General features: G+C 38.1%; 1 protein-coding gene across 3 annotated transcripts in view; it reads right to left on the reverse strand.

Moving 5' to 3' along the window:
• Positions 1–11,989, reverse strand: part of LOC124619444 (serine/arginine-rich splicing factor 7-like) — a 43,741-nt gene extending 31,752 nt beyond the window's left edge. For 2 of the 3 annotated variants that reach the window (XR_006980080.1, XM_047145831.1), the window contains exons 1-2: positions 11,852–11,989; positions 11,364–11,579 (exon numbers count right to left, since the gene is read on the reverse strand). Coding sequence is in view for 2 of the 3 variants with exons in the window: in XM_047145831.1 (XP_047001787.1) it covers positions 11,364–11,499 (136 nt within the window). In the remaining variant the exon portion in view is untranslated. Of the gene's footprint in view, positions 1–7,043; positions 8,920–11,363; positions 11,580–11,851 lie in introns of those variants that run through there. The other variant, XM_047145832.1, reaches the window with a different exon arrangement.
• Positions 11,990–12,344: the final 355 nt, after the last annotated feature.

Consider the following 12,344-nt stretch of genomic DNA (forward strand, 5'->3'; position numbering starts at 1 on the left):
ATTTTCCAGTTCTTCCCATAACTGACTTAAAATGATATGTGCAAAGTACTAGTGAAACAACTGGCTACACAACATTGCAATTAGTGTCTGACATAACCATCAGAACACATCAGTATTGATTATATACTACACAGCCACCTTCTGCATGCCTTTTCTCATCCCACCAATGCTTCCCTTCTCCTGCCTTGCTCTCTGAAATAAACCATCACTACAACTGTACCATTAACACATCACACAACAGCAGGGAAACTCTGCTATCTATTACACTCTAACAGCCTCATAATGTAAGTACATATGTGAAAGATAGAAGTACACAATGAAATTGCTATGCCAGCTCAATATGAATCTTGTTTATGTAGTAAACAGTCAGTGCTTTGACTATGAATTGGTTAATTTCCCTCCAACATTAACCATCTCTGCCCCACCATGATCGTTCATAACCTAAAGCTGATCGAGATCACTAAGCGTCTGGTTTAATAAAAATGAAATAACTGGCATCTACCTCAACATGACCTGTAAGATATAAAGTCATCTACAATAACATACAATGCTTTTTTAACAAACATTTTCTCAGAAGTAGAAGGGGAGAGATTGCAATCAAGGGTCAAATATTGGACGCACGAAAGGGGGAGGGGTACCAGATACCAAATACAAATCTTTTAACACTAAGGATTTCAAATTCTAAAGGAGTTAAGAATGAGATGAAGTATGGAAGCAAAATGATTAACAGGAGAGGGTGAATGCTGAAATGAAGTGTAAAAATAAATATAAACACAGGGGAAGCATAGATGAAAAAGAGGGAAGATATTAGAATACAATTTTTTACTACCTCACAAATACATGGCATAGTTATAATTATTGTTTCCTAACATAGTGTGTACTCATCGTCAGCAGTCAACTCTGCTTCACAACCCACATGATATGAATTCATTGCGTCTGTCAATGAGCCTAGAGGAGCATATCACATGTCATCAAGAATAATAATTTCTCTGTCATGATCCATCATAGAAAGTGCTAGACCATCTGCAATAAGCCATTCAAACATTCCATACATCATGAATAGGAATGAAGTCATGAGAGCATGCTGGCCAAGGCAGCTGAATGATAACCTCACCTTGCGCACAACATGAGCTGCACAGGGATGAAACCACAAAATTGGAAGAATTTACAACACACAAGCATAGTTGCCTTGTATTTTTTTTTTCAATTTATAAATTAAAACAAATCCTACACTAAAACCCAAGTGTAGGACTGGCAATGTGTTGCTGCAGATGGGCAGGTAAGTCTAGGACCACCAAAATTACAAAAAATGGTTCAAATGGCTCTGAGCACTATGGGACTTAACTGCTGTGGTCATCAGTCCCCTAGAACTTAGAACTACTTAAACCTAACCAACCTAAGGACATCACACACATCATTGCCCGAGGCAGGATTCGAACCTGAGACCGTAGCAGTCGCACGGTTACAGACTGTAGCACCTAGAACCGCTCGGCCACTCCGGCCTGCACCAAAATTACAATAATGTTCTCAAACAACTAACACCAACAGTATTAACAACTTAATGCGTAATTTCAAGTAAAATTGTTGACCTTGGGGCAAGTCAGTTTTGACTCCGGAGGAAAGCAGCAAGACAAGACTTGTGATTCTTGAAGATTTCCCAGCGTATTGAATGTTCAATGAGGTTTTGGGATTGCAGCCGGATCATATTCACTTCACGCCACGATATTTCGGCAAGAAGTCAAGATGACCCGGCTGCAATTCTGAAACCTCATCAAACAAGACAAGACTTCTCTTTAAATATATGTTAAGGAAAAGCAGACACACATTTATAGCATTTGTATACTTTGAGAAACCTTTTGACAATATTGAGTGGAACACTCTTTTTGAAATTATACACCGAGGAGAGAAAAGTCATGGGATCCCTCCTAACACCATGTCACACCACCTTTCGATCAGTGTAGTGCAGCAGCTTGGCTTGGTACAGACACAACAAGTTGTTGGAAGTCGACTGCAGATATACTGCGACATGCTGCCTCTGTAAATTGCCAAGTATTGCCGGTGCATGATTTTGTGCACAAACTGACTTCTCGATTATGTCCCATAATGGGATTCATGTAGGGCAATATGGATGACCAAATCATTCACTCAAATTGTCCAGAATATTCTTCCAATCAATCACGAACAACTGTTGCAGAGTGACATGGTGCGTTGGCATCCATAAAATTCCATTGTTCTTTCTGAATATGAAGTCCATGAATGGTTGCAAACGGTATCCCAATAGTTGAACGTAACCATTCCAGTCAATGATCGTGCAGCTGGACCGGAAGACCCTGTCAGTTCCATGTAAACACTACCCACACCATTATGGAGTCACCACCAGCCTGTGCAGTGCCTTGTTGACAACTTGGCTTTGTGGAGTCTGCATCACACTCTAATCCTACGATCAGCCCTTACCAACTAACATCGGGATTCGTCTGATCAGGCCACAGTTTTCTAGAAGTCTAAGACAGAGAGAAGCGCAGCAGGTGATGACGTGCTGTTAGTGAAGGTATTCACATTGGTCAACTGCTGTCACAGCCCATTAAAGCTGAATTTCTCTGCACTGTCCTAATAGATATCTTCAGCATACGTCTCACACTGGTTTGTCTGTCAGCAACGAAAACTGTACGCAAATTGTCGCTGCTCTCAGTCATTAAGTGAAGGCCGTAGGCCACCGTGTTGTCCATGGTGGGAGGTAATGCCTGAAATTTGGTATTCTCGGCACACTCTCAACACTGTGGATACCGGAATACTGAATTCCTAATTATTTCCAAAACTGAATGTCCCACGACTATAGCTCCAACTACCATTCCACGTTCTAAGTCTGTTAAATCCTATAGCAATAATGATGTCAGGAATCACCCGAGTACAAATATACTACTGCCACCTGCATATGTGCACACTGGTACCCCATGACTTTAGCCACCTCAGTTTACTGGGAGTGAAAAGCTATTTACAAATTGTACAGAAACCAGAAGGTAGTTATAAGAGTCGAGGGGCATGAAAGGGAAGCAGTGGTTGAGAAGGGAGTGAGACAGGGCTGTAGCCTATCCCTGATGATATTCAATCTGTACATTGAGCAAGCAATAATAGAAACCAAAGTAAAATTTGGAGAAGGAATAAAAACTTCTGAGGTTTGCCAATGACATTTTATTCTGTCACAGACACCAAAGGACTTGGAAGACCAGTGGAATGGGATGGACAGCTTCTTCAAAGGAGGATGTAATATGAACATCAACAAAAGCGAAACAAGAATTAAGGAATGTAGTCAAATATGATCATCAACCAAAGCAAAACAAGAATAATGGAAAGTAGTCAAATTAAATCAGATAATGCCGAGGAAATTTCATTAGGAGATAACACACTAACAGCAGTAGACGAATTCCGCTATTTGGTAAACAGAATAACTGATGATGGTTAACGTATGGGTGATATAAAATGTCGACTGATAAGGCAAAAAAAGCATTTCTGAAGAAGAAAAATTTGTTAACAGCAAATATAAATTTAAGTTTTAGGAAGTCTTTTTCTAAAGGTATTTGTTTGGGGTGTAGCCATGTATGGAGTGAAATATGGACAATAAACAGTTTAGATGAGAAGAGACTAGAGCCTTCTGAAATGTGGCACTGCAGAAGAATGTTGAAGATCATACGGGTATTTGTGTTATAGACACGCGCTGAGACGTCAAGGGAGCACCAGTGGGCAGAGCGTGTGTGTGTGTGTGTGTGTGTGTGTGTGTGTGTGTGTGTGTGTGTGGTGGTGGTGGGGGGGGGGGGGGGGGGTGCTGTTGCAGTACGTGATGGGCATACTTCTCACAGCAGGGGAAGGAAACAGGTGTTCATTGGCCTTCTGCCTAAACAATGAATGGTAAATACTGTGAAACATTCTGGAATTGGAAACAGGTGGTGACAGTGCTTGTCCACATACAGTTCATCACAAAATTATCTATAGGGGGTTGCTACTGGGAGTTTTAACCATACATCCCATAGTCTTGATCTTGCTGCAGTATCTTGTACCTGAAGAAAATTTTTAATAAGCGAGAGAGATGCTTGTGGTTGTCAAACAGACTGAAACCATACATGGCAGGCTTCTACGATACAAGAATACAAAGGATTGTTCCCAATATGATCAGTGTCTCACTTCCAAAGGTGAACATAATTAAAAACAGCTTAAGAGCTGCCTCAATGTAAATGTCAATTATGCATATTCTTACCTTTCTTTAGAGACAGTTAGAAGAAAAATATTGTCAGCATTCATGCGCAATATCAAGTTTAGTACAAAATGTGATACAGTGTTGACTGTCAATGATGACATTAACATTGTGGAGTTATGTGCTGTCAATGGATGATGTCATTAAAAACTAGCAAACATTTGCAAAACAAAAACAGACAACTAATGGTTTCTCAATGGGACTAGGGATTTTGGGATGGGAGATGATGATATTAATGCTTTGAACCATATTTAAAACTTGAAACTATCATACCAGAATGGAGCAAAAGAGGTTTTCACACACCACATAATTCTAATTATGGAAAACACAATGTGTGTGTGTGTGTGTGTGTGTGTGTGTGTGTGTGTGTGTGTGTGTGTGGGGGGGGGGGGGGGGACATATTGTTCACGACATTTGCTAACTCAGAACTGAACTGTCAGCTTCTTCCAATCTAACCTAAGTTTTCAGCTACGGTAAAAAAAAAAGTCTGTCACCACTGCCTTCATGAAGAAAATCAGGAATCAGGAATGTCCAAATCACATTTGTTGGCATCCACCTACTCTCAACCAAACTACGACCTTCCAACCTAACTTAGACTCTGGGCTACACAACAAAACAGTGTCGTTACAACCACAATTACAAAAATTTTCGAAACAGAATGACAGTATTACAATCTTCAACACTCTCACTGGCTCCGCTAGACTTATAGAGGTCTACCACACAATACGATCTAAGCTACCACCCAGAATAAATAAATCACATTGTTTAAAGAAAACTAAAGCATGAAATAATGTGCAAACACCAAACTATTAGGTGATTATCAGCTGCTTAATTTTTCAAGCCTTGTGAAACCGCCCTTATCATTATTCACCATGCGAAAGGGGAATGTTAACCTACGAATACTGAACAATGGCTCTGACCTGTTGTATGGTGACAGGTAAAAAAGTGCTCTTTCACTAGAATATCGCACCGTCCCAGACACACAAAAAATCTTTTAATTACGGCAGGTAAAGAAAGCTTTTGTTAAGCTGACACGTTCCACAACATTACAAAGTGCCGTGTTCATGATCAATGGAACAAGCATTAATCTAATCTAATATCAGCGATAACAAAGGGAAAAGTGCAGGAATTGGGCTTTGAATTGGTCCCTAATCCACCCTAATCACCAGACTTTGCTCTAGACAATTTCTTCCTGTTCCCTAAGCTAAACCTTTGGTTTGCTGGGAAGAAGTTTTCCTCAAATGAGAAAGTGCTAGCTGCAGTCAACTAGCACTTTGCAGAGGTTGACAGAACCTATTTCTGCAATGGGATGAACAAGCTGGAGGATCACTGGATCAAGTGTATATTCCTCAAAGGAGACTATTTTGCGAAGTAAGGTGAACTGTTTATGAAACAAACTTTTTTTTCCCTGACTTATCAAACCACTTTCATATGTTCAAGGAATGAATTCAAAAAGTAAGAAGCAAAATGTGTATAAAAGTATTCCTGAAGCCACTGATCCAGTTCCACATAGAGAGTATTTGTATTTTCTTTCCCCAACTCATTTAAAGAATGTGGGAGAAAATGATTTCAAAAGCAAAGGAACCCTAAGACAATAATGATGTTTACAATCCTGAACAAGACTGTGTGATGTCAATTTGCTGAAGCAATCTGCTGCAGTAGTTGGTTCTTGTCTGAAAAGTAAAAATGTTCTAGCACCAGGAACAAATTTCTTCAGTTTCCTGCAATGACATCAAAAAGTTAATCTACAATTGTGAGGTGAGCATGATCCTGCCGAGTGGAGACATTTTACTGATTCTCCTGCACTAAGCCTCAAAGGTGTATTACTGCATAATGAGTTCATATACAGATCCCTTCCTATAGACCATTCAGTTGAAACGAAAGAGCCATTCAGATTATGACTGTGTTAACAAGTATTCAAAATGAGGAATACAAATAGTTTATTTGTGGCACTTTATTTACAGTAGCAAGCTAGGTACTCTAAAATACCATGCTTTTTAATGTGACGGGGTTAACTGGGCAAAGTAGAAGGAACATATTGCATGGACATCTTGTAAAAAATCAATAGTAGTAGTAATAATAATAATAATAATAATAATAATAATAATGTTGCTTCCATTACTACACATCGCAAGCTGGAATTCATGAAGCAGTTAGTAAGGTATTTCTCACAAGATGGCTACCACTCTAAGTACCTTTGTACAAAATTGTTCATTATCACTCAAGAAAATTGAAAGCTGGGGTTCTGTTTTCCTCAAATTCACAAATTGATGAGGGACCATAAATCTGAAAACATGGTGAATATTAGAGAATAAGACGCATGGTGCTGAAAACTTTCTAGGGAATAAAAAATATTCGTATTATAATGCAAAAATCATGATGGGAAATTTCAAGAAATTAGGTTGTAACTCGAGTGTGAAAGTCATTTCCTATACCCACATAATGATCACTATGCACAAAATCTATGTCATTATAGCGAAACACAAGGAGAGTGGCTCCAATGGGACATTAAGGAGGTTTCAGGAAAGATGGGATGAAAGTATGACAACTGACTATTGTTGGACATTAAAGAGGGTTCTGTGAAAAAATAAAAAGTGAAAAAGTTTGTATATAACAGAATACTCACAATGTCACAAACACAACTATTTGTAGTTTTTTTATGTAGGCTTGTGCAATTTTTATTTGTTCACAAATATGGCTGTAACCAAGGTGGCAATTATGGTTATTTTTTACAACACACAATTATATTACATTCTTAGTACTACTGTACAATAATTTACTATAAAAGTAAATTTACCCTTGTCCAACTGACCATAATCTTGATGCTTTGCCATTATTGGCCCATGTATTTAAATCTGATGACACTTTCTGTAAATGGACTAAGGATATCTTCTACATAGATTTTTCTTTACTGTCTGACCTGTGTGCACCCCCTAATTTAATTTCTCAGCACTCAGTGTCACATCCACATATCAGTTTTGTTGTAATGCTGTCAGGTCATAGCTTGTAGTCTTGTCTTACAGCACAAGTGCTATCTGAGAAGGTGATAAGTTTACTCTTCTTTAGATTTACCAACATTTCACTTCTTTGGACAAAGTTTCTGATGACTTCTAAATCATCCTGTAGAATCTCATAGCCTCCCACATTATTATTTTTTCCTTCTCTCTTCTTCTTCTTCCTCTTCTTCTTTTACTTCTTCGTAGCAAACAGTTTCAATTTTGACTTTATCACTTCCCCTGAATCATTTACATGAACCACACACAGCAATGGCCCTAATTTATAGCTTTGTGGCACAACTCTATTATTGTTAAATTTGATGTGAAGTCTCTCATACTCACAATTTATGTTCTGTCATAGACTTCTCGGCACCAACATAATATGGTTTCATTAGGACCCATCCCTTGCAGTTTTGTTGGCTGTACGACGAGATTCATTCTATCAAATACTTCGGAAAGATAAATGGCTATACAATCAACTGGCTTCTCCTGCCAATCTGATATACCCTGCTGAAAACTAGCTAGCTGTTGAGTCATGAAAACCTTGCTCTGAATCCATGATGGCTTCTACACCATCACCTCACTTTCTGCAAAGATTCTCTAATATATTTATCAATCATCCCTTTAAATATTTTACTTACAATACAAGTAAGATGAAATGCCCTGTAATTTTTGATATTGTCCCTTGGTCTTTCTACCACTTCTTTCCATTATCTGGCATCTCACTTATTTGTACAGAAGTTGAACAGCCTGCATAAGCAGAAACGTTTCAGGAATAAGGAGATTTTAAAGTTAAATAGGGATCTTTGATAAGGCACAATGGTGAAACCCATGAGTTTTTGAATTTCTCTATTCTGTCCTCTCCTGCTTGTTTACTTCCTTGCTCCTATGGTAATATATACTTCTCTGTTATTAAATGTGGACCCTTTGACATCATTCCTCCATTGTTCCTGTACCACTACTCCCCTGGACTTTCCCAGCCACACCCACAATTCTCTTGAATTCATGGTTAAATAGCTCAACTTTTACTGTGTTCTTTATTACTTGACATTTGCCTTTGTGTTATTTTATGGCTTCTTATACTTCCAAACACGCTGTTCCACCTCTTGGTAACACTCCACCAATGGCATCAGCTGTTCCAGGAAGCAATTTCTTCTTCTCTCTCTACCTTACTTAACCATTCACTAGGTCCTACTGACAAGCCTTGCTACCCTTTGCTTTAGTGATCTAATTCTTCTGCATTCTGACCTTACTTTTTACTATTATTACATATCTAGTGTAATAAACAGGGTTTGACAATTCCTTTGTGGAACAGTCTTTGCTTCAAATTCTGATGTAACATGTTTCAATTCTCACAACAGTGTCTTAAACACCACGTGGTGTCCTAACAGTTTTCTCCTGTGTTTAAGCACTGACTGAATATTTCACTTAAGTACATTATTTCCTCCACATATGGTATGTGATATTTAGCAACTGTTCTATGTTTTCTGTTAAGACTTGTGCTCTCTAACAATACTTTGACTACTAATGTCCTAGGGTTACTTACTCCTCAATAATGCCTTTTCTACCATTTATAACCTCACTATAAGAAAAAAAATCCATAAGCTATCTTTTCTGTTAACCTTCTTCTGAGGGCAGCTTGTATAATACAACTTAATTCTTGCACTGTGAGTACACTTTCCCTTCCCATTGTGCTCCTGGCTGTTTAAGTCCATCCGAATTACTATACATATGTCTATCCTTCTGTTCAGCCAAGCTCCCACAGTTGAACAATTTTTCTACTGTACTGTAAACCCACTCATTACATTTATGTCTATTACATCTAACTCTTCCTCTCTACTAGTACCGAGTCGTAATCTCACTATTTCACTGACAATCATGGTAAGTCTGCTGGTATGTATTAGCTTCATGCATTAAAACAGATACTTCTCCATCCCAGGCCATTCTGAAGACATGGTATCCTTTAAAGATTTTTTTTAAAAAAAAACGCCTTCCATGTCCCGTCCCGTCCCCCTCGACATGCTAGGTTCTACTCCTACATCATAACACTCTGTTCCCCAACTAAAATAATGCACTTTAGTGGGAGACACCTCAGTGCTAACTTGTTTGACTTATATTCCGTTTTCTTTAATTTTACCCATCCTCACATCATCATTTATATTTTTCCCTCTTCTAATCATTAGTTTCCATTTAATGTGTTATAGTTTTAAATATTTGTAAACATTTTACTATTGGTCAACATTTCTTGTCATTTTATCATTCTTGAACAATTATTTTCATTATTATGCCTTAGCTTTTATTACAAAAAAACAGCCCTCAAAGCACACAGACAGTAATTCCAAAAAATATTAAAAAGCTGACAGAAACCCACTCAGACTGTCACAATTCACCTTTGTTTCACCTGGTGAAACAGCTTGGTACATTAGATTCTCTCTCCAAATTCAGGCTTACACATCAGAAACTGAGCAAACGGTTTTGATGCTGAGCAATACATCAAATGGATGTCTCAGTATTCAGGAACTTTAACTCAATAGAATGTGTCAACATTATGGTGTGTGATACCATCAACTCTGTAACCATAATAATTTTCTTGATAAATAATGAAAATTTCAAAGTAAATTAGAAAACCTAGACGGACAACAAAAGAAGTTAACAGAAGATTAACACTGACCTAGATTGCCTTTGGTAAAGTAAATACAGCACTTTCACACCCAAGACACTGATGTGCCTAAACAAAAAGGGAAGTTTACAACTGGCACACATTACCTGTTTTGACCTATGACAGAATGCAATGGAAAGAGACAAGCTGGGAGTTGGCAGGAGAGCCAGGAAAAAGGGAAAAGACTTAAGTCGAAGATGCTTAATTACAACTGTAACCAAACTGAGATGGATGGAACATGGAACAAGGAAATACTTGGCTCGATTCTAAAAGGGGAAAAAAAAGGCTACGACAGTGACCTCAGAAAACTTGCAGAAGCAATGTTAATTCACATAGTTGAAGACCATAATGTTTAGGCAAGTGTGTTGGCAGCCTTTATCCAGCAGATGATGTCAAAAGGCTGTTGATTATGAGCTTCTGTCGCACAGCAATATTAATATGAAACTATGCCACTTTCCCTCATCTACCTCCAAAGTCTTCCTGTTACACATCTAATCAAAGAAAATAATTAATTCAACCAACCCTACGCACATTTGAAAGTCTTGCATGTGAATGACGAGTTTTGGGCAGTCTACCTACAAAAAACAAGAAAGTTTCCAAAGTGTACATGTGCTCTCATACATAACAGTTTCTACAAAATTTTGGTCTAGCAGTATCTTTGTCCTTGTTTGCTGAACTTACAGGAGACCTTCATAAACCACGTACTGATTGCAAAAGCCATTTCTCTGTAAACCTCCAACAGTTTTCATCTGACAATGTAGCAGTGAAAATTCCTCTCCAGAGTGCTGCATGCATTTTTGCTGTAACTGTCTGTCAAATGATAGAGGACATTAAAATGAATACTATGTTTGTCTATCCCTGACACTTAACAAGAGTGAATCACCATGAAATGTAAGGTTCACTGGTAGTGAATCAGTAGAGGAAAATTATATTACATGATAAACACAGTTTTGAATTTTTTATTAGTTCAATATTAATGATCAGCAATAGGTGCCTCTTTCTTACAATATCAATTATGTATGAATTCCTCAGCTTTTTGTGGACTGAATAATTGATATTATACACCTTTAAACTCGAGGAAAATAATTTATAAACATGGTGGTACAATAAATTTTGATTTCCAAAAAAATACAGATGACTATGAGCATGAGAGACTAATTATTACTTTGGCACATTGTTGTCCATTGACTTATAGGAATTTAGTACGTTTTCCATTCTTCATTATTACAATTCAAAGCGGCTTTTCTAGTAGCACGAATCAGCCATACACAGTGAGAAAGGATGTGGAGCTACCAACATACTGTAAAAGCTACTAGTTACTCCCAGAACAAGATGTGTGACTTTAATTTAAAGGGAACTGAAAATTGTTGTACAACTGCCTAAGTAATACTATGCAACATGCATCCCATCAATTTATGTACAATTTTCTGTAATTACGACGTTATGTAGTTATATCGCATACCAACATCCGCTATGTGTAACCGATAGCCTTCTTCTTCTTCCTCAAAATCGGCATCGTCGTAATAGCTTCTACTGCGTTTGCTGCCTTCACTCGATACTGAACTAGGGCTCCGTTTTCTCGCTCTTCTGCTCGACATTTCTGGCACGCTTTTGCCGCTGGCAGTGATATGGAGTAACACACACCTTTACGCTGCAACGTCTATCCCGACCTCCAAATCTGTAAAACCGCAGCTATTTTAAGCATTCAATATTTCACTATGCATGAATATATTTTAGCTGTACATCCAGGCATAAAACGTAGAAGTGAGGGAATCGTGCAACAACACTCAACAGGGAAATAAGTACAAATTATCAGAAATTCGGAACGGAACAACAGGTTCGGAGTGTCTACAAGACGTAACACAGCCACTATAAACCGGAACTTCCAGAACATTTACAATCCGTTGCTAAGTGTCAATAAAAAGCGCTGTAATTTTCCAAAAATCTAACCTTCGCTCCCCCTACACAACGCCGCACAACAAACACCTAAACACCCACACCTACAAACCCTATGACACCACACAAACTCATTTAAGTGATCTCCAAAGATGTAAACTGACAGAGCCATAGATTTACTTCCCTTGAACTGGTCTTCCACAAGCCACAGCAACGACTACAAAACTAAGGCCGTTTTGAACTACTATTTCCACACGCTGCAGTCAGAATTCTAGTGGCATAGTATTCAGTATGGGCTCATCTGAAATGATATGGGCAGACATTAATGAAATTATTATCCACCAGTACCGTATCTACGTCTGGCGCACAAGGGGCACAAAGCCCAAGGCCCCCGGCTTGATGGGTTATTACAGTTGGTTTTTTAAGTGAATTTTTGGAATTGAAGAACAAATAATTAAAATTTATTGCCAAGTTACAAACATTTCTCACATTTCCGAAAAGTTAATTTCAAAATTTAAACCGTCCTACTTACTAAAAAAAAGAAAAG

Source organism: Schistocerca americana, chromosome 6, assembly GCF_021461395.2.
Source record: "Schistocerca americana isolate TAMUIC-IGC-003095 chromosome 6, iqSchAmer2.1, whole genome shotgun sequence".
Taxonomy (NCBI): Eukaryota; Metazoa; Arthropoda; class Insecta; order Orthoptera; family Acrididae; genus Schistocerca; species Schistocerca americana.